Below are 25,488 nucleotides of genomic sequence, written 5' to 3' on the forward strand. Positions count from 1 at the left end.
CATGCACTCCCCTGTGTGCTCCCTGAGGGCAGACCCCAGGCCTACTCCTCCTGACTCCCCCATAAGCCAGCCAGACCAACCCCAGTGGAGGAGTAGGAAGGAGGTAGAGGGCAGAGGGGCAGGACTGAACGCCTGGCCCTAGGCAGAGCCTCAGATGACCACTAGGTGTCACTGTTCCCCCAAAATGGAAGGTGGAACAAAGCCGACCACCCATCTCCCAGTCCTTCAAAGGATTCTGTCCTGAGCCGGACTGTGGACTCTGTTCCCTGTCCCATGATGGGGCAGCCAAGAGGATGAGAGCTGGGTCCTTCCCCCAGGGACCTTGATTTCCTCATCTGTAAAATACACAGGTTGGGCTACTGATTCCCAAGGCCCTTCCAGGTGTAAATCTATGACCCAATGATTTTGCAGTTTCCACTTCTGCATCTCTAAACTCACACAGGCCCGCATCGCCTTTCTCTTGGACTACAGCCTACGTATTGCCTCTCTTCCCATTCCAAACATCCTCTATACAGCTACCAAATATAATTTTCCTACATCACAGGTCTGACCATGTCACTCCCTTCCTCAATAAACTTCCATGGTTCCCTATTACCTCTAGGATTAAATAAAAACTCTTCTATATAGGCCTTTTGCAACCTGGCCCCAACATGCACTCTAGGGTTCAAACAAGCTGGCCTACTTTACCGTTCCTCATACAGGAGAAACCCCATAGGCAGCTAGGTGGTTTGCAGTCAGAACAACCTGAGTTCAAATGTTGCCTCCTTAACTCTATATTACTCTAGGCAAGTCTCTTGTCTGCCTCAGTTTCCACACTTGTAAAATGAGGATAATTACGGTACCTACCTCGGAGTTGTGGTGAGGATAAAATAAACTAATACATGTAAAGTACTTTGCCAACCTTAAAGTACTATATAAAATGCTAGCTATTATTATCATCTCCTGCCTCTAAGCTTTTATACCAGCTGTCTACACTGCTTGGAATTATCTTCTCACTTCTGCCTTTCAGATTCCCTGGTTTCCTTCAAGAATCAGCCCCAGCACCACTTTCTGCCTGAAGCCTTTCCCGAGACCCCCTTCCCCACTCCCCTCACTTTGTATTCATTCCTCATTTTCCTCGATATGTACGTCTTTCCTGACAGAAATATAATCTCTTTGAGGACAGGTGGTGTTTCACTTTTATCTTTGTAACCCCAAATACCAAGCACAGTGCAGGGCACACAGTAGGTCCTTAACAGATGCTTGTTAGTTGATTGGAGAGACAGGATTCCAAAGGGAAGAAGATCAGAGCATAAGGCTGAGCATGACTAAGGCCAGAGTGTGGTTCAGGTTGTGAAAGCCCAGAAACTGGGAAGGCTTCACAGAGGGTAGGGGAGGTGGTCCAGGCCTTGAATAACAGATAGGATTAGGCACCTGGGGTGGGTAGTGTGTGTGGCATTCCAGGTAGGGTGAAAATAGTGAAAAAGATACAAGGAATCCCTCCTGACTTGAATGTGCTTAGGCCAGCCCTGACACCCTAGGCTCGGCCCTTGGGCCTCTTTTCTGTCCCTCTAACTGTTGTCAATGACTTGACCCCAGAGAGCCTTGGGAGGGCCCAGAAGACTGACTCAGATGACCTTCCTAGCCCTGGGTCCAAGATCTTACCCTCACAGCATTAGACAGGAAACTGCTGGTTCTGCTTTATGGAAAATTGTGCCCCTCTCCCCACCCCAATAGAAATGACTTAGAAGTATAGATTCCCTTCCTTGCCTTCATTAGGCAGACCCTCATGTGAACGGGTAGCAGAGCTCATGCCAAAGCAAGGCCAGGGTGGGGGGCATGCACTGGGGCCCTGGGGGGTGCAAGCTGCAGGCAGAGTGGGGCACCTGTTTGAGGTCAGCGCTGTAGTGGGGGTGAATCCGCCTCAGGACGGCCTTGCTGCCCCCTGGGGCATAAGCAGAATTCACCCAGGAGTGAGAGCGGTCCACACCCTAGAGCCGGTCGGTGGGGGAGTAGGTGCAGGGAGAAGGGTATGAGGAGGGGGCACCAAAAACATGGGAGAGAGGAAAACCAGGGTGAAACCAAGCACAGGCTTCCACGGTATCTTGGCACACACGTACCCACGCACAAAAATGTGTGTGCATACACGCATGCACACTGAACCCACACACTGACCCCCGAAACCTGCTTAGCTCTGGAAAGGCCTTTAGCTTTGGCTAGGGTGTATGTCTGTGGGTGGGGGAATGGTTTCCAGAACAGGAAGGAGCTTAGAGTTCATTTGGTCCTGACCCCTCATGTAACAGAGGAGGAAACAGGTCCATTGGGCAAGGGACCTGCCCAAGATTAGTAACACGCCATCAGCAGAGCCAGGATTACGACCTGGAGACTGCTGACTCCCAACCACCAGGCTATCTCAATGAATCCATCTCTTATCAGGTCTATAGATGTGAGGACAATTCACATCCTGCCCTGCCAAGTCCCCCCACCCTCAACAAAAGGATGCTGAGTACCCAGTTCTCTTCACCTTTCCCAAGCCCCATACTGCCCTCCCAACCCCCTGCAGGCCAAGAGGTGGGTGACCTCCCCCTCTCTACCCTCTTCCCTGGCCCCCACTCACACCTTGCAGACCAGGATGCAGGTGACCCTCCTTTCCCTGGCCCCAGCCCACACCTCACAGGCCAGGATGCGGGTGACCCCCCCTTTCCCTGGCCCCAGCCCACACCTCACAGGCCAGGATGCGGGTGACCCCCCCTTTCCCTGGCCCCAGCACACACCTTGCAGGCCAGGATGCGGGTGACCCCCCCTTCCCTGGCCCCCAGCCCACACCTTGCAGGCCAGGATGTGGGTGACCCCCCTCTTTCCCTGGCCCCAGCCCACACCTTGCAGGCCAGGATGCGGGTGACCTCCTCATCTGGGGAGCAGGGAGAGGAAGCTAGATCAGGGTTGCTGCTGCTGATACTCTTGGAACGTGACAGGTGGAGGCTGGAGGGCTCAGCAGGGGCACGGCACAGTGTAGCACATTGCATAGGGGGTGGAGGAGACACTGGGGACGGGACGGGGTACATGGGGGTTAGAAGGGCTCTCAGACACCCTCCCCGCACCCTCCACCCTCTCTCAAAGGCCATTCAGAACCCAAAATCTCACTCCCAGTGAGAGTTCCTGCTCACTGCCCTGGGCATCTCTAGATCCCAGCCCAGGGTTAGGCTCTAACACCCTGTTCTTTGACTGTCCAGCATGGTGGGGGCTGCAGCTGGGGAGGGAGTGGTCAGGGACTCAGCGCTTCCAGGCTGAAGTGGTCAGTGCTGGTGGGATGACAAAGTATACATACCCCACTGGGGGTGGGCGGTAACTCACTTACCACCCGTGGGGCCAGGCTCGGGGCCAGGCAGTCTGAAGGCATAGTGGATATAGGCGGCCAGCAGCTGATTGTGACCCCTCTGGTCCTGGGCTCCATCTAGGCTCTTGTGAATAAGGCTGACCACAAGGGCAATGGCTTCAAAGGCCCCACGGCCCAGGTTCACTACAGGGCAAAGGAGGATCACTGAGTCAGTTTTTGTTACCCTCCTTCCCTGCATTAACGTGGGCATCCATTTTCCAGCCTAGAAAGTGGAGACCCAGAGGCGGTAGAACCCCCACCTGCCCAGCCTGGTGGCCCTGTCCCTCACCGATCTGGCCACCAATGATGGGGGGCCTAACAATGAGGTGGATGAGCTTGTCCAGCACGTGGTGGGAGAAGGCAACGAGGGGCTCGGGGCTGGCCAGCCGTAGGGCCCCGATGCTGCTCTTCAGTTCTGCCTCCACTTTGTTCTCACTCAGGATCACATCCTTCAGGCGGAAGGGGAAGGAAGCCTCCTCTAAGACATGAACCAGTGTGAAGAACTTGTCCAGGTGGGGGTCCTGGGGGTGGGAGGGGCCACTCAGGCAGGTTCCAGGGGCCTGCTATGCACAAAGAAGCCCTCTCCCACCTCAAGCAGACAATCCACGAGCACTGCTCTGGGGCCAGGTCACGCTCCTCCTCGAAGCCTCCTTCTGACCAACCCAGCCCAGCTCAGCCCATAAGCCTCTGTTTCCTCTGGGCCCATCTAGCCCTAAGAAACTGAACTGTACAAGTGCTGTCTCTCTCTTAGGTACATCTTGGTAGTGGGGGAGTTAATGGTGCAGCAGGCTGGTGCACCAGCACCATCTTATTGATTAAATAGACCAGCTGTCCATGAATGGCCCTCCCAACCTTCACCTTTCTTGAGCCAGGGCCTGAGTCAGCGGCCAAGACAAAAATAGCTCCTAGGGGTGGGGGTGACCCCAGCCTTCTTTCTACCCCCGGTCACTCACACTTTGCCATGGGTGCCAGCCAAATACATGGGCCAATTCCCTAAGGCTAGGCCTGAAAGCCACAGGCTGCTGGGCCACATGACAGCCACAAACAGAGTTTCCTAGGTGCTTAGGACTTTAAGAAAGTTGCCTTAAGAAAGGCTTTTTTTGGGGATGGAGGGGATGGTCCCTGTGGTCACCCCCAGCAAGAGCAGAGGTGGCAGCCTCTTGGCCTCCTCAGGAGGTCTGCCCTTCTCTTTGGCCCCTACCCCAGGGCAGATGGCCCCACTGCCTGCCCTCCCTCAGCCAGGGGTACCTGTGGGTGTACTGAGGACACAGCTGTGAGTTCCACACTGAACACGCTCTTGTGACCATCCACCCATCGCATGCCAGGGAGTGCAACCTAGAGGAAGGGAGAGATGGACAGGCTTAGACTTCAGGAGCCCAGCCTAGCCTGCCAACTAGGGGATGTGGGGATGGGCAAGAAACTCTCCTCCCAGCTCCTTCGGGCCTGATCACGCTCTGGGCAACCCTCCCCCATGCCCTCCCGCTTGCTGGTGTTGCAACATCAGATGGATCCAGCCCTATCTGGCTGGAGTCAGGGCCACAGTGGGTTGGGGGTAGGGAGGAGGACGGAATCAGTGTATTCTAGGAAGCTCCTCCCTACCCTGTGGCAGCTTGGGAAACTCCAGGCTAGTCTGGGATAGGGGGTCTCAAGTGTGCCAGACACTACCAAGGAACGTCAGGCCAGGGGATGGCTACTCACTTCAGTTGTGAGCACCGAGTAGCTGGGGGGAGGCCGGTCCACAGACACAGGCAGGCAGAAGGGGCCTGTCCTCAAGCGACTGTGCTGCAGGAGAGGAATCCACTGTGGGAGGGATGTGAGAGCTAGTGAGCCCACTGAGGACAGGCCACTTCCCAGGCAAACCTCTACCATCTTGGAAGCCCACAGGGAGGGGTTGGGAACAGATAGGTAGTCAGAGTTGCGAGCGGGGAGTGGAAAGCTGCAGACGCATGCAACTGGGGTGGCCTGACTGGCAGTGGGGAGAAGGGGTCCCAGGCCTTACGGTGTAGCCAACGGGTGTTTCCAGAGGTGTGCTGGGCCTTGGCTGGCAGCTAATGTGATAGAATGTGAACAATAGGTGGTGGTTCTCTGTCACATTGGCTGGGAGCTGTACCTTGAACTCCTCATAGAACTCCGGGCACCTAGAAGGCAGGGGGAAGTAGGCCGGTGAGCCCCTAGGGGTTGCAGACCCTGCCCTCCCTGAACATTCTTTAGGTCCAGGGGCCCACTTTAGGTTAGTAGACCCTAACTTTCCAACCACTTCTGACTAGCGCTCTTAACCACCCTCTGACTGACCCAAGTCCCTTAAGACCAGCTCAATCCCTTTGTGCCCACATCAGCCCTTTCCACTTCCCAGCCCCACCAAACACCTCCACCCAACAGGTTTGACCGTTTGGGCCCCCATACTTGCTATGATACACCACAGCTGTGTAGGCCTCTCGGGAAAATTCACTGCAACTGGACTTCCCAAATATCACCTTGGAGGTAAGGAGAATCAGGGTTTAGGGTGGTAACAACTCCTTCACATACCACTCCTTTCATCTTGGGCTGAAGGGGAGAGATGGTGTCATTCTGCCCATGGCAGAGGCCGGACTGAGTGACCTCTAAAGAAGAGTCACCCCTACCCCTACAGAGGACCCTAAACTGGGGTGACAGGAATAGAGCTCAGGTCTAGAAGGGCACAGAAAAAAGGGGAGATCCCCAAGCATTTCCTGCTCCCATGTCCCCAAGTAACCATATCCTCTGGCCCTCCCAAATACAGTTTCTGTATTTAGACATAATTCATAGGATTATAACATATCAGACTTGGGAAGGCCCTTAGAGAGCTAGTGCAAGAGGGGGGAAGGGATTTCTCAATCTTACCCAGACCTACCTACAAAGAGTAAGCCTGGGGTTTGAAACCAGCTGCCTCCCATAAGGTATGTGCATCCACGCATGTGTGCATGTATGCACATGCACACACACAAACACACAAATGCACACTGACCGGCAAAGCCTGACTGGGGTCCTCTCCCGCCATGTACTGCACTTTGATGGCGATGTTCCTGACCGAACCCTGGCGGCTGCTAAAGTTGAGGTTGTGGGGGTAGATATACAGCAGGTTTCTGGTGGGGGGGAGAGGAGAACTAGGTCAGGGGTCAAAGCCAAGTCTTCATGCTGCAGGAGCTGACACCATGGGATCAGGCAGTAACAATGGACAAACATTCATATGGTGCCCTAAGTCTGCCAGGCATCCCACCTGCCACATCTCATTTGGGTCTCAAAAGAGGTAATGTAAGGAAGGTAATGACAGACCCTTGCCCCCATTTTACAGATGAGAAGACCAAGGCTCCTCGAGGTTCAAAGTGACGTGTGTGAGACCACACAGCTAGTTAAATGCTGGGGAGATGATCTGAACCCAGATCTTTCTAACCCCCATTCCAACGCTCGCTTCAGGATGAGGGAGGAGAGAGGATCATCAGTATTTTGAAGGTATCTTAGAGATGACCCAGTCCAGTTCCCTTATTTCACTGGTTCTTTTTTCCAGTAAAAACTAAGGCAAGAAGAGGCCCTGCCCAAAGTAACCCAGTTCAAAAGCGGCAGTCAAGATTTATACTCAGTTGTGGTCTAGACTATGACCTACAATGTAACAGGCTTGAGGAAGGAGGGATTGGGGTCATTAGGGAGGGCTTCATGGTGGAGGTGAGGTTTGAACATGGCCTTGAAGGATGGGCAGGAGTTAGAAAGAGTTCAAAGGAATCCTTTCATGCAGAGCTGGGAGGATCACAGACTCAAGCTGAAGAATGAGACATCTACTTTTGGGCAAGGCCTGTTTTGCTTGACTAGACACATTCGTTACAAGGGTTTTCAGTTTTTGATGGCAGGGTAGGGGGAAGTGAGCAGGAAAGAAAAAAACATGCTTTTTAATTAAAAAAAAATTAAATTAAATTGAAAAAAAAAGAGAAAGATGATGCTGCGCCCAGAAACATATGAGGCCTTGAATAACAGACAAAAATTTGGTTTTCCCATCACTGGATCACAAAGCTGGAAAGGGCTTCAGAGGCCAACCAGAAATCCCCACCATGACCCCAATAAGAAGCCATGCAGTCTCTACCTAAAGACCTCCAGGGGGGAAGAAAGCCACCTGGGCAACCCCTGAAGGATTCCAAGTCAGAAGGGGACGTGACAAGATACAGGCTTTAAGGTTAACTGGCAACCAGGACAGGATGAAATCAGAGGGGATTGATGGGGACAGGGAAAGCGGCTGTTGCAATAGTCCAGGCAAGAGGGAAAGAGGCCCTGGCCTGTGCCCAGCAGTCAAAAGACAGAAGAGCCAGCTTGGCATAGCTTAATAGGGCAAGACTCACGTCAGCAACTGCCTCCCCCAGAGGTGCTAAGTGGGGTCTCAGTGATCCAGGGGGAGGGTCCTCTGGCTCTCACTGAAACCAGACTTTACTGGAACCTTCCACCACACGTCCTTAGCTCCTCAGAGTTTCAAGCCACTCCAGTAGGTAGGCAGGCTGGGGACTAGTATCTGCATCAGATACTTGGGAAAACTAAGGCCCAGACAGATGGAAAGTCACAACCACCCAGTTATGAAAACAAAACCCAGTTCTAGATGGAGTTACGGGTGAATTTTAGTGAACTTTTAAAGAATGATACCTGGACTACACAAATTATTCTCAAAAACTGGGAAAGAAAACCCGGTTGATATTATGGACATGACTATACATGTCTGACCTATATTGAATTACTTGCCTTCTCAATGTGGGGGGGGTGAGGGGGGTAGGGGGAGTGGGGAGGGAAGAAGGGAGAGAATTTAGAACTCAAACATTTAAAAACAAATATTAAAAATTATTTTTACATGCAACTGGGGAAAAATAAAAATACTAAATAGAAAACACTGTGGAACTCCTTTTACAAGCCAAATATAGTCCTAACACCTGAGCCAGGTGAGGACAAAGTAGAGAGAATTCGAGATTAAGGAATTAATTTTTTTGGGGGGGGCAATTGGGGTTAAGTGACTTGCCCAGGGTCACACAGCTAGTAAGTGTTAAGTGTTTGGTCTGAGGCCGGATTTGAACTCAGGTACTCCTGACTTCAGGGCCAGTGCCCTATCCACTGCGCCACCTACTAAGGAATTAATTATTAAGGAAATTTTAATCCTTGATGAATAAAAAAAAGTAATTATTAAGGAATAAATTATTCAGGAGCAGGGATAGAGGTAGGGACCAAACCTGTGATTTGAGCAGTATCAGGAATTGCTGAGTGAGCAAATTCTCTCTACTAGTACAAGTCTGGACCTTCTCTGTAACTCATGGTCTCAGAGGATCTGTCTGCGAGCTTAAGTGACTGGTCCAGGGATGCATGGCTAGGATGTGTCAGAAGTAGGATTTGACCAGCAACAGCCAGGAGGTAGAGTGGGGAGAGTGCTAGGCCTGCAGTCAGGCAAGTCTGAGTTTGAAGCCAACCTCTGACACTTACTAGCTACATAACCCTGGGCAAACCCTTTAACCTCTGCTGCTTCAGTTTCCTCAGCTATAAAATGGGGATCATATTAGCATCTACCCCATGGGGTTGTTATGAGGATCAAATGAGACAAGATTTGTAAACCACTTAGCATGATGTCTGGTATACAGTAGGAGCTTAATAAATGCTTATTCACTTCTTCCTTCATCACCCCCCCCACCCCCAGCCCTCTTCAACCCCAGCTCCTTGAAGGCAGGGATTGCGTTTCTGCCTTTTAAATGTTTACATCCCCAGCGCTTAGCATAGTACCTGGCATACAGTAAGCGCTCAATAAATGCTTGTTAACTAACTAGCTGCTATGCCGTGCTGCCTCTCTTTTTGATAATATAGATTCAAAAATTTTAAATGAAATCCTGCCCACCCCCCAAAGGCCAATGGTCCCATGGCACATCTGGGGTGGACAGGGATTGGCTCCCTCTAAACTTCCAACTCTGGGCTCGTCCCCCTATATCCCAGGGCCTCAAGACTAGGCAGAACTTGTTTTCTCGCAATACCACCCCCCTCAAGCAGGGGGTGGGGCAGGGGGAGAGGGTCCTGAGGAGTCTTCCTCAGTAACTAGTCTTTCAAGAGAACAAAGCCCTGTCCAGTCTCACTGGGGGCCTTGAAGGCCAGGACCAGCCCCAGCGATCACCTGGGTCACTGGACTATAAGAGATAGATGGAAATGGGGTTAGGATCTCAGTTTCCAGGATGGGCAGCCACTAGGATGGCCCATCCATCCTTCTCACTGACCGTGTACCACTGCCTCTAAGGGGGTAGGGTGTGGTATGGGGTTCCACTCCCTCAGCCTGAGTCATGGGCTATAGGAGTAGGGAGGAGGAGGAGGAGATGGAGTGGGAATACCAGGCAGCTCAGCCCACGTCCCCCTGGTGAACGGCGTGACTCCAGCATGCCTTGTCACAGCCTGACCTCCGCCCCAGACCAGCTGTTAGGGAAGGGTCCAGCTGGCACAGACCTCATGGCTCCCGGTCCCTGATGCAATTCTCACCCCATGTTGGCCTTGGACAATTCAGGGCTTGCTTGAGGGGAGGAGAAGGCTGAGGTTGGACCCACCTCCTCCCTATGGTGTGAGTTAACGATTGATCTCTGGGGGACAGGAAGGAGAGGTGGGAGAGCTGAAGCTGGAGGCCAGCCAGTGGGCAGTGCCTCAGGTATAAAAGGGAATGGCCAGAGGCCCCGGACAGCAGTCCCCGGGCTCAGCCTCCAGCCTCTCTGGCCTCCTCTCCTGGTGCAACCATGTCTCTTCTTTTGTGCCTACTCATGATGCCCAGCCTGATACTGCCCATGCCCACACCCCCCAAGCCAAGCCAGGAGCTGGCGCTGCAAGATGAAGTCAGCATCCTTCTCCACGGCATCCTGCAGTTTGGCCAGGCCCTCAACCACATTTATAGGGCCACTGAGGCCCAACTCGATGAGGCCAGCCGCAGCCTGGGGCTTTATGAGCAGACCGCGGTTATGCTGCAGCAGGACCTGGGCAGCACCCGGGCACGGACGCAAGAGCTGGAGAGGAGTCTAGGGGAGATACAGGTAGCTGAGGACAGGGGGAGGTGGGCACCCCAGGGGACATGGAGGGGAGATGCTGGCTGGGGAGATGCCAGACTCACATAGGGCTCTTGTCCTTTGGAAACCCTATATAGCCTCTTGCACCAGTCAAGGCTACTGCATCCTCTGGTTCCCTTGTTCCATCAGGGGGCATCTCCCTTAATTCAGCCTCCCTGGTCCCCTCTCAACACCTGCTTTGCCCCAACAGGCAGAAGAGAAGAGCTTGGAGTTACACGCTCAGGGAGCCGGGATCGCCCTCAACAAAGTGATGAAGGGACACCAGGCTCTCCAGCACAGAGTGGAGAAGCTCCAAGGGGCCCTGGCTGCCGCAGTGCCCAGCCACACCCAGAAGGAGCTTGAAGACCTAAAGGTAAAAGCCTCTAAGAGTGCACTGGGCAACTGGGGGGAGCGGATGCCAGCTCCAGAGCCCATCCCTGGGTCTTAGACAGCTCTCTTTCCTTTGGGGGTCAAAGGCAGGCAGAGGGACAGAGATGCCCAGGGAAATAGAGCCAGGGCCAGGGCCATCCCTGATGGCTACAAAAAACCTGCGGGACTGTAAGCAAGGGTCCTGAGCTGAAACCCAGGAGCGCTGACTTCCCATGCAACTTGGGGCAAGTCTCATCAATGCTCTCCGTTTTCCCATCTGTCAAGTAGGAATCCTGCCCCTTGTCCTTCCCTAGAAGAGAGCACTCTGGAGAGGGCTCAAGCACAGGAGGCAGGAGAAGGAGAATGAATTGACCTTGTCCTCCCTCCAGCTCTGGCTGACTTCGGAGAAGGGGAGGTGGAGGGAGGATGCCAGTTTCTGAGACACCTGAAAGGACAGGCACGAAAAGGCAGCTGCTGGTTGCGTTTAGTTCAGGGCTGGAGGCAGGGTAGGTGCCAGGGCCGGGGCTGCTTGGAGCTAATACCCAGCCCTGCTCCCACAGCTCTATGTGGACAAACAAAGTCAGATCATCTGGTCCTTAATGGGTCACGTCCAGCGGCAGCAGCGAGTGCTGGACCAGCAGCGGCAGCAGCTGTCTCACATTCGGGAAAGGTGAGGAAAGGGCCGGGGCAGGGAGGACAAAGGAGGAGCCCTCCCAGCCTGAATCCTGGAGATGTCTAAGTGTGACTGATGGCTCCCTCTCCCCTCCAGGCTCCAAGCTGGAGCACTCCCGTCCTGAGCAAGCTGGGAAGGAAGACTGAGCCCAAGTAAGATGGCCCCTGGGACAAGGGCCTCAGCAGGGGAGAAGACTGATTGTTCCGATCCTTGCTGACTGTGAACGTCTGGAGAACGTGCTCTGCACTCAGAGGACCTGAGTTCAAAGGCCGGGTGCCACTTGCTATCTGTGTGACCTTGGCCAAGTCACAACCTCCCTGGACCTCAGTTTGCTCATCTGTAGAATGAGGGGAGTGGAGCCCCTACCAGCTCTGCTACAATCCCCATGTCCCTCCCCAAGGGGCCTCTATGGCAGTGGCTCTGCCTAAGAGCTTGGGTGGCTGAGGGAGGCTGGCCAAGGAAGGCTGAGCAAGTGGGAAAGCTGGCCAGAGGAGAGGGAGCCAGGGGGCTAGAGCCCTCAGGCAGGCTGCAAAAGCTGACATTAAACCATTGTTTTGGCTTGTAGATGCCTGTACCTGTTTCTTGGGAAGGGGAGGGGGAAATGCATGATTCTAAGGCTTTCACCGGGACTTCTTCGCCCAGGCACACCCAATGCCTCAAAACTGCCTCTGCTTCTGTTCTAGAAGCAGGATGGAAGAAAAACTGAGAGCACAAGCCTGGCAGATAGAAAGGGGCCTGGGACATGGAATTCTACCCAGAATAAAGCACAGCCCTCAGAACTCACCACTGGGACCCACCTGTAGCTGGTGAAGGGGGCATAGACCTCTCGGGCTGGAAACTCCAGGATCTCCTTGGTGGGGCGGCCACGGGGGTCAGGGTATGGCTTCACATGCAGCAGCTCCGGGGACAGGCAGAAGTGGGGGTTCTCAGGGGCTGGGGAGATGTCGATCTTAAGCTGGGCTGCAGACCACAAGGTAGAGGGAATGTTTAGGTCTTTGCTAATATTTGCACCTCCATCCTGGAAGGCCCTCCCAGTCCCACCTGTGCTAGGAAGCCTTCCCTGACCACCTTGGCCCACACAGGACTCTTTTCCTTCTCTAGACACTAAGTGTCTAACGGTTCTACCCAAGCTAGCTCAAAGTGATTTGTGCAGGGCCAGGGCATCTGGATGTGCTAATTCCTGGGGCTGAGGGCTTGGGGACAGAGGTATCTGAGGAGGAGGGTGTCCAGGTTACTGCCCCACATTTGGTACCATGGATGTTCCAGACCCCACAGGTTCTGCCTAACAGTCCTTTCAATATAATCATAAACATTAGTTTATCTGCAGCAAGAAGGCTAAAAATCAGTAATAAATAAACACTCTTGGCAAGGAGGTTAAAAGCAGTCAGCAGAGGGAGGGAATGAATCTAGAAATCAAAATTTGAAAAGAAAAGATGTAAAAATAAATAAATATTTTTAAAAATAAAATTAATAGAATGGGTAGGGGAAGCAGTCAGCACAGGGGCAATCAGGAGTAGTTCTCAGGAGCTCCCCCAACAAAATCTTAAAAACTGCTTTTATACCCTTCTGGCCCAAAGAGGACATAGCTAGGGCAATCTACCTTAGGGGAGTGAGAGGAATCAAAGTTAAACCAGACTCACCCACGTCTGCATAACAAACAACTTCTTTGCTTGCTGGTGTCCAGCTGGTGTTGTGGGAGTGTGAGAGTGTGTATGTGTGTGTATCTTGGTGGAGGGGAATGGAATTCACAGTAGAGAAAGTGGGACAAAAATTACTGGGATTGAGAGATTGCTGGGGACCGGGATGTCAAGGGATGAAGAGGTGGAGAAAGAGAAGCCTGGGGATAGAGGATTCTTAGGAAGAAAGGTATCTCGAATGTGAAAATAAAGACAAGGGTGTCTGAAGACGGGAAATTACTGGGGAGAGAGTGGGGAGTGGATCTAGGGACACAGTAGGAAGTGGCAAGGGATAGTAGGGGAAATAATGAGGAAGGGAGTACCTGTGACAGGCCGTAGCCTCCGTAGTACTGAGGACGGTTTCCTCATATCTGCCAGGAACTTGTATAAATTTTCATCACTCAGCCGGTCACCCTCCTACAATATGGGCCAAGAACATGCTGCCTTAGCTTCTGCCCTGCCATTACTATGCCTGTTTCTGTTTCTGTTTCCTCATTTCTGTGTGTGTGTGTGTGTGTATGTGTGTGTGTGTGTGTCCATTTCCATCTCTGTCTTTATTTCCATATCTCTCTCCTCATCTCCCTTCTATCTCTTTCTCTCCCTATCTCTTGTTCTTGGAACAAGGACCCATCATCCAGCATTCTCTGGACCTTAGAGACCTCATTCTAGCCCTCCCATCAACCTCAGATTAGAGAATCTTCCCTACTAACCCCAGAATTTCCCCAGGAGGCTCCAGGCTTCACTTTGGCCTAAGGATCACTCCTACCTGTTTGAAGAAGTTAGTAACAGTCAGTGTGGCTGGGCGAAAATTAGAGAAGCTACAGGCATCATCCCCAATGCTGGTCCGTTCGAAGGTCTTCCTCTTCTTCTCATTCCAAGTGGACTTCCGCTCTGAAATGGAGGGGAGTAGGAAGGCAAAAGAGAGGGGGAAAAGAGATTTAGGAGACAGTGAGATGGGGAGAGAGACAGGAATGAGAGAAAGACAAGAGGAGGGAAATGAGAAGGGAGACAGAGGGGAGAAAAAGTGAAGGAAGAGGGAACAAGAGGGAAGGAGAGAGAAGAGAGAGAAAACAAGATATGGGGAGAAAAGGAGAGATGAGAAGAGAAAGAGAAATGGGGAAAAAAGACAGATGGGAAGGAGAAAAAAGCAGGAAGATGAGAAGGAGAGAGAGAGAACAAAAGATGAGGGAAAAAAAGAGATGAGAAGAAAAGAAATGAGAGAAAGAAACAAGAGGAAGAGAAAGAATTGGGAAAAAGAGGTAGGAGAAAGAACAAGAGATAGGGAGAGAAAGAGATAGAAGGGAGATGAGGAGAGAGATATGGAAATAAAGACAGAGATGGAAATGGACACACACACACACACATACACACACACACACACACAGAAATGAGGAAACAGAAACAGAAACAGGCATAGTAAGAAAGATGGAGAATTATTTGGCCACAGATGTGTTTGTGTGTGGGGATAGGGATGGAGAGGGACCTGCACTTGATGTTAGCAGTTGATGCAGCGAGGCAAAGCTCTGAAGCTGGGAGCTGACTGGCGAAAGCAGCAACATCCTATACTGTGTAAAGAGGGGGATGGGGAGAGGCTGCATTGCTCTCTGGCTCCCTCTACCGCTTGAGAGTGGGAAACTCCTCAAAGGCTTGCCTACCTTGCCCTTTACTGCCTGTAGTGTGCAGCAATATACCTACTACTGACTATGAAACCTCAAAGTCGATGGAGGGAAGATCTGGATGAATACCTTTGCGCATCCAAGGATTAAAGAAGAAAAATTATTGAAGAAGAGGTCACTGAAAGCATCCCTCCACTTCAGCACGTAGGGAACAGATGTGGGCAGCCCTGCAGACTCTTGGATTGACACTGCTATCAGCTAAAAGAGCTTAGTACGGCTTTGAAAGCCTGAGAGTACCAGAGAAGCAGAGAGGGTAGTCTAGTGGGACAGCTGAGAGGCTCCAAAAAGAGAGAGGAGCTATGTGTTGGCAGTCTCTTCCCTGAGAGGAATTAGTCATCCACACCTACAGTCCTGAGTTGTGAGTTTCCCTGGGCTCAGCGCCCAGAGCACTGACACCAGAGTTAGGAAGACCTGAGTTCAAATCCTGCCTCAGATATTTAGGAGCTGTGTGACCCTGGGCAAGTCATTTCACTTCTCTTTGCCTCTGTTTCCTCATCTGTAAGATAAGCTGGAGAAGGAAATGGCAAATCACTGTGGTCTGTTTCCCAAGAACACTCCAAATGAGGTCATGAAGAGCTGGTCCTCCTGACTTCAGGGCTGGTGCTCTATCACTGCACCACCTGGCTGCCCCGCCTTAGGTGAGTCATGACCACAATCGGGTCTAATTCTTAGCCTCCCCAAATACATGGTTCTTGTTGGCTGTAGAGCCTATCCCCTGAACAGGCATGCTTATGTCCTTGGTCATGCTGATTGATCTTGCCTCTGACTGAAGGCCCTCCAAAGACACTCACCCTCTAGGCTTCTGAGAGGGATGCCCTCACCCTGCATATTCAAGGGGGCCAGGATCAGCATCCCCATCTAGTGAGGCCTCTCCCAAAGACAAGAGTTACCCTGAAGCAGGGGTGGGGAACCTGTGGCCTTCTAAATCCTGAAGTGCCACCTTTTAACTGAATCCGAATTTTGTCTTCTAAATCCTTAAGTGTGGCCTTTTGACTGAATTTGAATTTTACAGAACAAATATAAAATTTGGATTCAGTCAAAAGACGGAACTTAAGGATTTAGAAGGCCACAGGTTCCCCACCTCTGCCCTAGAGTATTTGAGCCCACAAGGGTATTCATACTACAGCTATCCCCACTCTCCTTCCCCCACCAATCACACCTTGTGCCCTTGGTCCCCATGGTCTCCCTCTGCTCACCACTCTCAGAATCAGAGGAATCTCGGTCCATGGAGCCAGCGCTGCTGATAATGTTGGCCAGGTGCACGGCGGTCCAGGCGAACGGCATGCGGTAGCGGCCCAGACGGCTACAGAACTGTTCTGCCGTGTGACGTAACTTCTCCAGCTTCTCCTTGTTCTGTGCCCCGCCAGAGACACGGTCTCCCCTTAAAGCTCTAACACTGGCCCCCTCCTTCCTCACCCTGATATAACCCAGTAGGGCTGAGAGTCAGAAAGCTGGGTTTCCGACTCTAATTCCACTGGTGACTGGCTGTGAAACCTTAAGTGGGTCATTCTGGGACTCCATCTTCCCCATCTATAAAATGGGGACATCCATGACCAAGGATAGAGAATGCTAGCTATAGCTGCTTCAGGGCTGGGATGTTCTGGAGTGGGTGGGGAGAGGTAGGAACCTACAGAGATCTTCCCTACCCCCCACCTCCAGTCTCCACCTGTCAGGCTCCCACCTTCACGGCATCCGATTCCTTCATGACCATGTAAGGCTCACAGCATTCACCAATATCACCTTGCTGCAGGACTTTCTCCAGCTGGTGGGAGAAGGAAGGGTTGAGAACAGAAGGATGAGTTGGCTCAAGGAGTAGGAAGGCAGACCAGGAGAAGAGGCCTCTTTGGTTCAGAAAGACAAGCAGAGGATGAAGAAGGGAAAAGGTCAGACTTCGTATACCAAGGTCAGGGAATTGGATCTGGTCGTAGGGAAGATCTCTTCTGGCCCACCTGGTTACTGTCAGCTGCTACCCAGAGGAGAGTGTCCCAAGACAAAGCCTTCTAGTGGGTCAGTGACAGGGAGCCTGGGGATGTCCCTCACCCGGGGGGGACACTGTTAGGAAGGGTGACCACAGCCCCCTGGCCTATCAGAGACCTAGCTGTGAGCCACGTGGTAAATTTCTGGGGTGGTGAGATTAGAAACCATAGGAGTCAGGAGATTTAGAGCTGAAAGGGACCTTAAGAGAGAATGCAATCCAGCCCCTCATTTTACCAATAACAAAACCAAGGCCTAGACAGGTTAATGACCTGCCCAGTGTCACACAGGCTGTAAGCAACAGAACTGAGATCTGAACCTGGGCCCTTTGACTCAAACACCAGCGCTAACCCTCATCTCACACAGCCAATCTCGTCATTTCTACCTTCACCCTGCTCAGGGCTTAGTATGATGCCTGGCACGTTTATTAAGCACAGTAGGTGCTTAATAAATGCCCACTGACTGAATGACAGGCTTCCTATCATACCACACTGCCCGAGGGCTCTAAACTCTTTGCCCTGGCATTCAAAACTCTGCCTGGTCTAGCCTTACCCTTCTCATCTAAACACGGCTCCCAACATGAGCCCTCAGCTCCAGTCAGGCCAGGGTCCTCACCACCCCTAAACACACAAATCTCCTTCCTTCCTCTACACCATCATCCCAGCCCAAAATGGCGTCTCTACTGCTATCCACCTCTCCAAGTCTTGGGCACTCCCTCAAGGCCCAGCTTAAGGTGCCCCTTTTCTTCTTCTTCTTCTTTTTTTTTAAAGGTGCCCCTCTTCTAGGAAGTATTCCTGGAGCCCAGTCCAGAGCGGTCGCCTCCTTCCCAGAGTCTGGGCTGCCCCTCAGTCAAGTCCTGTCCTTTGCTCCTACCCTCCGTTCCATGAGTATCTCACAACTTGAAATGCCTGGGAAAGGGTATGCCACAGCTCCTGAGGGCCTCCAACCCTAAAGAAGGGAAAAGGGCCCAGTACTCACTCACCTTAATGACCAGGAAGATGTCTGGGGAGGGGTAGGTGATGGAAAAGATGGCAGAGCGTGCCAAGGTGGAGATAGCTGGATGTGCCACGTGGGCCCGGAGTAGCCCCTTCATGTGGTCAGAGTTCAGGTCAAAGTAAAAATTTTCTGAGATCTGTAGGTGGGAGACATGGGAGAAGCAGCTCTAGCCACAGCTTCCAGGGAGCCCTCCAGGCCTTCACCAAGGCCCAAGTCAATCCTACCATTTCATAAACACCCTACTTACAAGCAAAGCTCTATACTAGATGCTGGAAACATGACCTTAGAAATGAAACAGCTTCCTGGCCTCAAAGACATTAGATTCTAGAACCCCTAGGAATTGGTTGTGGTGTTATTAATTTTTATTTATTATATTATAGCTACATTATTATATACTATTATATAATAATTATTAATTAATATTATTACATTTTTTTTTACCAGACTTGTGATTTTGTCAGGATAAGGAGATCTCCCTCCAAGGCAGTTCATGCCAGAAACACAGCATGAATCCACGTCTGCCCGGCTCTGAGCCTCTCTATCCACTACACTATGCTGCCTCTCAGCAATGAGCATAATTAATAAAACAAAGTGTTTTCAGCTTTGCAAAATGCTGTATGTACAAAATATGAACCTCATGTGAATCTCTAAGTAACCATGTCAGGTAAGACCGATACGCCTTATTCTAGGCAGTGGTCCATTTTCAAGATAAGAAAATGGATGCTTTGCTAGGTTAAATGACTTGTCCAAGGTCACACAGTTAGGAAGCTTAAATATAGGACTTCCTGACTCCAGGCCCAAAACTTGTTCCACTGTACCCCAGGTATAAAAATTGGCAAATACAAAGTATTCTGAGGAGAGAACAGTGATAATTGGGGGCTGGAGGACCAGGAATCAGGGGAAGGTCCCATGCAAGGGGAGGCAGGGTGGCTATTACTGACCCCTCCCCCTACTACGTAACAGGTGTCCAGGACTGAGCTGTGCCAGGACAGCAGGACTTCCCAGGGGAACCTGAAGGGGCACTGGACCCAGGATGAAGGACAGTTGCCTACCTTCTTCTTTTCTCTGATGTCATACAGGGCGAGGATTCCAAAGATGGGCTCAATTTCTATCTCAAACCTGAATGGGAAGAAACACATGGAGAAAGCCTGAGCTCCTGCCCCTCTCCAGGCCCCCAGCCACAGGCCCTCAGCACCTGAACTCTGACAATAACCCTGCAAGCTCCAGCAGCCCTTCCTAAAGATTTCAAGCATGATTCCCTAAGAATAATGACAACCCACACTTATTTAAGCCTTTACAAAGAGGTCTCTTCATAACAGTCCTAAGAGCTAGAAAGAGAATGCCCATTTTATGGATGAGGAAACTCAGGCCTGGACAGGAAAGAGTTGCTTGCCTGAGCCCCTCCTCTTCTACTTCTCATGCTGATAAAGCTGATGCCTGATCCTGAGTCTTTTTTCTTGTTGTTGTTGTTGAGGCAATTGGGGTTAAGTGACTTGCCCAGGGTCACTAGTAAGTATCTGATGTCACATTTGAACTCAGGTCCTCCTGACTCCAAGGCCACCACTCTATCCACTGCCCCACCTAGCTGCCCTGATCCTGAATGCTCTTAGCACTGACATCCTTCTTCTTTGGATTTCTAACATCCTGGGATTCTTGGCATGATTTAAAGACATGGGGCTACATCACCACAGGTATTCCTTAGACCTGCCCAGAGAACAGCCCTCCCCTTGCCCTAGTGGACAGTCTTGCATCTGGTGCTGTAGCCAAAACACAATTGTTCTCCTGGCTGCCAAGATGGTAGGAATGATCCTCCTGGATCTTCAGATCAGCAGTCCCATCACCAGGCCTGCACTTAGGATCAACGTAGGGTTAGCCTCATTTTGCAGATGAGGAAACTGAGGCATACAGCAGGGAAGTGACTTGCCCAGGGTCAACAGGCAGTAAGCATCTGAGGCAGGATTTGAACTCAGGTCTTCTTGATTCTGAAGTCCAATGGTTTGTCTATCTACGGAGCCATTAGTCTAATTACAACTTATGAGGACGTATCTGATATTCCCTCCCCCCTACCACTTGATACAGGCACAAAGGGCTTGGGGTGGGGAGATGGGGACAGAAGGGCGTGCCTACACTGATGGAATTAAAGCTTTTTTGAAAAGACAAAGCACCACCATTATGGCTGAAGAAGACGGCACCCACCATGTCACATTGGCACAGGCCTTTAATAACAGTAAAAAAGGACATGCCACGGGGCAGCTAGATGGTGCAGTGGATAGAGCACCAGCCCTGAAGTCAGGAGGGTCTGAGTTCAAGCCCGGCCTCAGACCAAACATTTGACACTTAACTAGCTGTGTGACCCTGGGCAAGTCATTTAACCCCAACTGCCTAAAAGTTAAAAAAAAAAAAGGGACATGCCTCCTCCAGAAAGCCTTCTCTGATCTCCCCACCCTGGTAACCTTGGCCTCTTCTGAGTTTCCCCAGCCCTGTGTACCTTTCCCAAGGCCCATTTTGCCTTGCCTTATGTGCAGGTCTTATTCCTCCTCTACTCCCCCCACAGAGGCCGTCAGCACCTAAGGGCTAGAAGTCTTTGCCCTCTCTGTGTTTGCCCTCAGTGTCCATCATGAAGGCCTCTGCACACAGGAAACCCTCAGGGGATGGTTACCTGGTACCACCTGGGCAACCACCAAGGGCCCAGGGGCCCCAGTGGGCAGTGGGGGGTGGGGGGAAGGAAGGTGAAGTCTACCCGCACTCACTTGAGAGACAGACACTTGACCAGGATTCTCTGTCCAAAGTGTTCTTTGGGAGGTTCTGGAATACTGCAACGCTCAACGGCCTCATCCTATGGAAAACACGGAGAGAGTAACCCTAGCCCACCCCAGAGACACAGACTGGCAGGGTCTGAGCAGAGGGACCCAGGACCAAGAGCTCTGTAAAGGGCATCAAAGCAGGATTCTGTGGCCAGGCCTGTCCCTACAAAGGCTAGGCCACCCCACCAGAGATGGGAGGCACCTCGCCCAAGGTCACACAGCCAGGAAGCCAGGACCTGCGCCCAGGTCCTCTGGTTCTTCCCTACTCTCCTAGAGGGGAGCCTCGAGACGTGGCAAGTGTAACCCTGGTGAGGCTCACCTCATCCGGGGCAGGGTATAGGGCCAGGAGGTCTCGAGGTCGGTTCTGCCTCCGAAGCTCCTCATTCCTGCGGTCAATCTCGTCAGGGGCCGTGCGCTCCAGCAGGGACGGCAGCAGTGAGTCCGCAGCGGAGTTCTTCAGGTCAAAGATGTTGGAGGCCCAGCTCCCCCTGGGAGTGTCGTCCATGGAGGTTGAGCAATGCTTCAAGTCATCCTGGGGCGACAAGAAGGAGGCAGAGACGTGCTGAGGGAGTCCCCCATGGCTCTGTGGGCCCTTCCCTAAACAACAAATGCTTTCCCTTCCCAAGTACATTTTACTTCAAGTAATGATTAATATGAAAACAAGTCTATAAGCCCAGAGAGCCTGCTAAGGGCAGACGTGGCCGGCTGGGGATGACAGGCCTTCAAAGAGAAGAATTTGCTAAACTGAACTCATAAATTGGATAACTAGAGACAGATTGTAAATAGAATCCTGATCCCAGGACTAGCTGCATTGACGCTATAGCGTTAGAGAAGGTGGAGTTTGCCCAGGTAGGCACGTGCAATTCTGCAGGGTCAGAGTAAGCATGTTTAGTCCAGATGGGAAAGGGTTAAATAAGAATAATAATTAATAATAGCTAGTATTTATATAGTGCTTTACAAATATTATCTCAGGGGCAGCTAGGTGGCACAGTGGATAGAGCTCCAGCCTTGGAGTCAGGAGGACCTGAGTTCAAATCTGGCCTCAGACACTTGACACTTACTAGCTGTGTGACCCTGGGCAAGTCACTTAACCCCAAATGCCCAAGCAAAAAAACAAACAAAAAACCCAAATATTATCTCATTTTATCTTCACAACAACCCTGGGAGTCCAGTGCTGACATTAGCCAGATTTTACAGATGAGGAAACTGAGGCGAACAGAGGTTAAGTTACCAAAGTTCACATAACTAGTGAGTGTCTGAGGCTTGATTTGAACTCAGATCTTGCTAATTCCAAGTCTAGCACTGTGCCACCCAGCAGCCTCTTAAACTAGACATGCCCAGCCCTGCAAGGTCAGAGTAGGGGTTTCCAGCCTGGGCTCACCAAGTCCTCAGAACTCATCCTCTCCTCCACAGCTGAATCCAGCTCGAAGATCTGCCGGGCCAGGCCCTTCTGCCGCTCTCGCTGCCTCTCGGAGGTATTGGGAATGTATGATGAACTCAGGGACTGGTACCTGGCAGAGGTGAGGGCAGGGGCAGGAGGAGATGGTTAGGATCCCATGGCAGGGAGCTGACCCCTCAGGACTTCTGGTCACTCAGTCCTGGCTTTTCCCGGGCTTGCAGGACAGTCTAGAAAGACCAAGTCATCCAGCTCGGTGGGCAGGGCCTGACCTCAAAGGTCACATATGTACTGGGTTCCCCGTCATGCACCCATGTATTAGCACACAACTGTGGCATCAGCTCAGGTCCAGGGCCTCAGGCGACCAGGCTGCCCATGCCCTGATACCTGCTTCCCCTTAAAGAGTTAGTGGGAAGATCAACAGAAGGACATAAGGGAAGGTTCGCCGGGGTGGGAGATGATAAGAGTTGGGGGTGGGGTCATAGCCAGAGAAGTCAGCAGGAGCTCTGTCAGAAGAGCAGCATCTCAGTTCAAAAAACAGGCTCTCCTACTCCCCTGGAGAGGCTGACCCTCACTGGGCTCCCAAATATCATCAAAATGCCTCTGCTTTCCTCTATCCAAGCAGCCAGGGCAGCGCCCACCTTGGTTTTCAACTATCATGAATAATACCCATTTTACAGATAGGGAAACTGAGCCCCAGAGACATTAAATGCCTTTTCAGTAGTAGAGCCAGGATGAGCACTCAGGTCTCCAGAGTCCTGGCCCAGAGCTCCGTCCAGCAGACCCACTCCCAGTTGATCACTCACTTTCTCTGGACAATGACCCAATCCTCGGTATAGATTTCAATTGCATCCCTCACCCGAGCATCCAGCTTCCTGTTGGAGGAGATACGAGAAGCAGGGTATCAGTGGCCAAGGGGTGACACCCCAGATTGGAGGCTGGACAGTGGGGGAGCCACTCACTCTTCTTCAGGAATCCCCGGCTCTGTGGTCCGGCACTCCCGAGCCTCCAACACTAGCTCCAAGTCATCAGCTGGGAACTCCATGAGGTCCCGGAGTGGGCCGGGTTCTGCATCCAAAGGGTGGTTCTGCAGGAAATCCTCCAGGTCCAAGGGCTCTACGACCTCTGATAGTGGGACCTGGGGGCAGTAGCAACCCCCCCCCCAACTTAAGGTCAGCTACTTCCCAGAGCAGGAAGAGGGCTAACCCAAGAGTAGAGATGCAGCAGCTCTGCGCTAGAGGGGGCCTTAGAGTCCAGCCCGTCCAGCCTGTCCCTGGGCAGGGATGGATCTCAGCCAGTCTACAGCCGACATGGGTCATCCAGTCTCCCCGCAGGACCTCCAGCCACGGGGAGGGAACTGACTGCCTTCCAGGGCTCCTTGGGCCACTTCTGGCCACTGATGACTGCTCACAAGTTTTTTCCTTTGGTCAAACTGAAATCTGCCTCTCTGTAACTTCCTTTATTGTTCCTAGTCATGCCCTCTAGGGCAAAAGAGAACACACTTAATTCTTCTTCCCCATGACAAGCCTTGGGTTTGAAGCCAGCCTGGCCACAAGGACTTACAACAGGAGGTAGGTATTTGTAGACTTCAATTACTAGCAGTGTGGCCTGGGGCAAATATCCTTCTCTCTCTGGGTCTCAGTTTCCCTAACTGTAAAATTAGGAGGTTGGATTTGAAAGTCTCTAAGGTTCTTTCCCAGCTCAGTCATTCTGTGGTTTGCTGTCCCCCTCATCATCCCCCTAAAACCAGGGCTGGGGCTTATCCAAGGGAATCTATCCCTCATCACTTGCCAATATCAATCCAAACAGCAAGGGGCAGTGCTGATGACAGCTAAGTGAAGAGAAGGAGGATGAGGAGGAGGGGGAGAGGGAGAGGCAGAAGAGAGAGGAGGGGAGAGAGGAAGAGGAGGGGAAGGATGGGAGGAGGGAAAAACAAAAGGAGGAGTAGGAAGAAGAGGAGGAAGATGAGGAGGGGAGGAGGGAGAAGAGGGAGCAGGGAAGAGAGGAGGAGGGGATGGATGGGAGGAGGGGAAGAGAAAAGGAGGAGGGAGGAGGGGAGAGAAGAGGAGAAGGGGGAAAGGGAGGAGGGGAGAGAGGAGGAGGAGCAGGGGAAGAGATGGAGAAGGAGGAGGGGAGAGAGAAGGAAGGGAAGGATGGGAGGAGGGGAGGAGGGGAAGAGAAAAGGGGGAGGAGGAAGAAGAGAAGGAAGATGAGGAGGGGAGGAGGGAGAGGGGAAGGAAGAATAAAGGGAAGAATAAAGGAATCAAGGGAAGGGGAGAGGTGAAGGGGAAGAGGGGAGGAGAAGGAGGAGGAAGGTCTGGGAACTCAGGAAGGGCAGAAAAGGAGGAAATCTAGCCCTGGCTGAATAGGAAGGGGCCTTAACACTGAAAAAGAGCTGTTCCTTAGACCCTACAACTAGAAGTAACATGCATTTATTGGGAGAAGAGAACTCAGCAAGTGGATGAGGAGCAGGGGACCATGGGAGCCAAGGCAATCTCTTCCCAAAGTCAAAAGCCTGAGAACTGAATGGAATGAGCCTGCAGCCCTGGAGCTCCAGGCTTCCCTTCTCCCCCCCCTCCCCTCCCCGGCAGAGATTCCCAAACCACAGGAGGAAGTGTGGGTGGGGAACCACAACCACCACAGGGGACGGTGGAAGGAAGGAAGGGACCTTGGCCCTAAACCAGACCTGGCTGAGGCATCGAACATCACTACCAGTCTGCTTTCCCTTTTTTCTAACCATTCCTGGCCCCTCTATTACGCTATTCCAGTCAGATTGCTAACCTTCCCCCCTTTCCCTGACTGGCCCCTAACAAAGAGAAAGCTGGGGAGGGGGATTGTGTGTGCATATGTGTGACAAAATGCTACCTCCCCCCACATAAACCCAAGCTGTCTATTCTGTGCTGCTCCCTTCCACCCTGGGGTCAATGGGACAAATTCTCAGGACTAGGAAGTCATCTGACCAGACACTTCCTCCCAGCCCCCGTCCCTTCCAATCTGGACAGAACCCCTCTGAGGCCAGAGGCCTATGCTCCCCAGGGAGCCTCTGGCAGGTTGTCAGAACTCTTAGGGCCTGGACCCATATGGCTGTCTCACTCTACTCATCCGTGATATGGGGAGGAGAGGGGTTTCTGTCCCCTAGGGCCATGGTGACTCAGTAAGGGAAGGAGATAGGTCTGTGAAGAACTACCACTGCCTGGCTGAGGTCTGAGCTACTGTGTCTGGGCAGTGGAAACCCCAGCCACACTGGCTGCTGTCAGGAGTCAGTTCAGCTGTGGCTGCATGCTGGCGGATAGCCATGGTGGCCCGTGGGAGCCTGGGCATGCATGTGCATCCATGTGGCACACAGCCACGCAAGCACCCATACATGCAGGCATGAGCATACCTATAAGTATTGTGAACAAGCATGCCTGTGTGTCCCTCTCTCTGGCTGCCATGAGATCAACTCAAGACAGCCACGGGAGGGGTTCCAGTGCCAGCCTGCAGCAGTAACCAGATCTGCCCCCACCTGGTGACAGGCTCCAGTTCC

The 25,488-nt window shown here is 52.1% G+C and overlaps 2 protein-coding genes across 16 annotated transcripts in view; one reads left to right on the forward strand and one right to left on the reverse strand.

The window, feature by feature from the left end:
* DOCK6 (dedicator of cytokinesis 6) overlaps positions 1–25,488 on the reverse strand; it is a 55,630-nt gene that overhangs the window by 16,312 nt on the left and 13,830 nt on the right. For 11 of the 14 annotated variants that reach the window (XM_020995182.2, XM_020995183.2, XM_020995181.2 and 8 more), the window contains exons 3-23: positions 22,925–23,100; positions 22,769–22,837; positions 21,948–22,077; positions 20,886–21,098; positions 20,513–20,598; positions 18,815–18,881; positions 17,749–17,898; positions 16,474–16,554; positions 15,989–16,145; positions 13,883–14,007; positions 13,440–13,533; positions 12,238–12,400; positions 6,339–6,456; positions 5,759–5,829; positions 5,355–5,493; positions 5,054–5,155; positions 4,604–4,690; positions 3,645–3,876; positions 3,338–3,499; positions 2,859–3,022; positions 1,866–1,970 (exon numbers count right to left, since the gene is read on the reverse strand). In XM_020995182.2, coding sequence (XP_020850841.1) covers positions 1,866–1,970; positions 2,859–3,022; positions 3,338–3,499; positions 3,645–3,876; positions 4,604–4,690; positions 5,054–5,155; positions 5,355–5,493; positions 5,759–5,829; positions 6,339–6,456; positions 12,238–12,400; positions 13,440–13,533; positions 13,883–14,007; positions 15,989–16,145; positions 16,474–16,554; positions 17,749–17,898; positions 18,815–18,881; positions 20,513–20,598; positions 20,886–21,098; positions 21,948–22,077; positions 22,769–22,837; positions 22,925–23,100 — 2,691 coding nt within the window. The remainder of the gene's footprint in view (positions 1–1,865; positions 1,971–2,858; positions 3,023–3,337; positions 3,500–3,644; positions 3,877–4,603; positions 4,691–5,053; positions 5,156–5,354; positions 5,494–5,758; positions 5,830–6,338; positions 6,457–12,237; positions 12,401–13,439; positions 13,534–13,882; positions 14,008–15,988; positions 16,146–16,473; positions 16,555–17,748; positions 17,899–18,814; positions 18,882–20,512; positions 20,599–20,885; positions 21,099–21,947; positions 22,078–22,768; positions 22,838–22,924; positions 23,101–25,488) is intronic. The other 3 variants (XM_020995189.2, XM_020995187.2, XM_020995193.2) reach the window with 1 other exon arrangement.
* ANGPTL8 (angiopoietin like 8) lies at positions 10,043–12,004 on the forward strand. 2 transcript variants are annotated; one of them, XM_020995201.2, is made up of 4 exons: positions 10,043–10,386; positions 10,610–10,771; positions 11,328–11,437; positions 11,537–12,004. In XM_020995201.2, the coding sequence occupies exons 1-4, from the start codon at positions 10,096–10,098 to the stop codon at positions 11,562–11,564; spliced, it is 591 nt and encodes a 196-aa protein (XP_020850860.1). In that variant the 5' UTR covers positions 10,043–10,095; the 3' UTR covers positions 11,565–12,004. The 2 variants fall into 2 exon arrangements, with proteins under 2 accessions (XP_020850860.1, XP_020850861.1); XM_020995202.2 differs by lacking the exon at positions 11,328–11,437.

The sequence above is a fragment of the Phascolarctos cinereus genome, unplaced genomic scaffold, assembly GCF_003287225.1.
Source record: "Phascolarctos cinereus isolate Bilbo 61053 unplaced genomic scaffold, phaCin_HiC Scaffold_4;HRSCAF=312, whole genome shotgun sequence".
Lineage (NCBI taxonomy): Eukaryota > Metazoa > Chordata > Mammalia > Diprotodontia > Phascolarctidae > Phascolarctos > Phascolarctos cinereus.

What these genes read in the sequence shown, in the direction of transcription:
- ANGPTL8 (XM_020995201.2), top strand. Translation starts at nt 10,096, where the DNA reads ATGTCTCTTCTTTTGTGCCTACTCATGATGCCCAGCCTGATACTGCCC. An exon ending in GGAGTCTAGGGGAGATACAG is followed by an intron (nt 10,387 to 10,609) that starts GTAGCTGAGGAC and finishes TTGCCCCAACAG; the next exon opens with GCAGAAGAGAAGAGCTTGGA. An exon ending in AGGAGCTTGAAGACCTAAAG is followed by an intron (nt 10,772 to 11,327) that starts GTAAAAGCCTCT and finishes CTGCTCCCACAG; the next exon opens with CTCTATGTGGACAAACAAAG.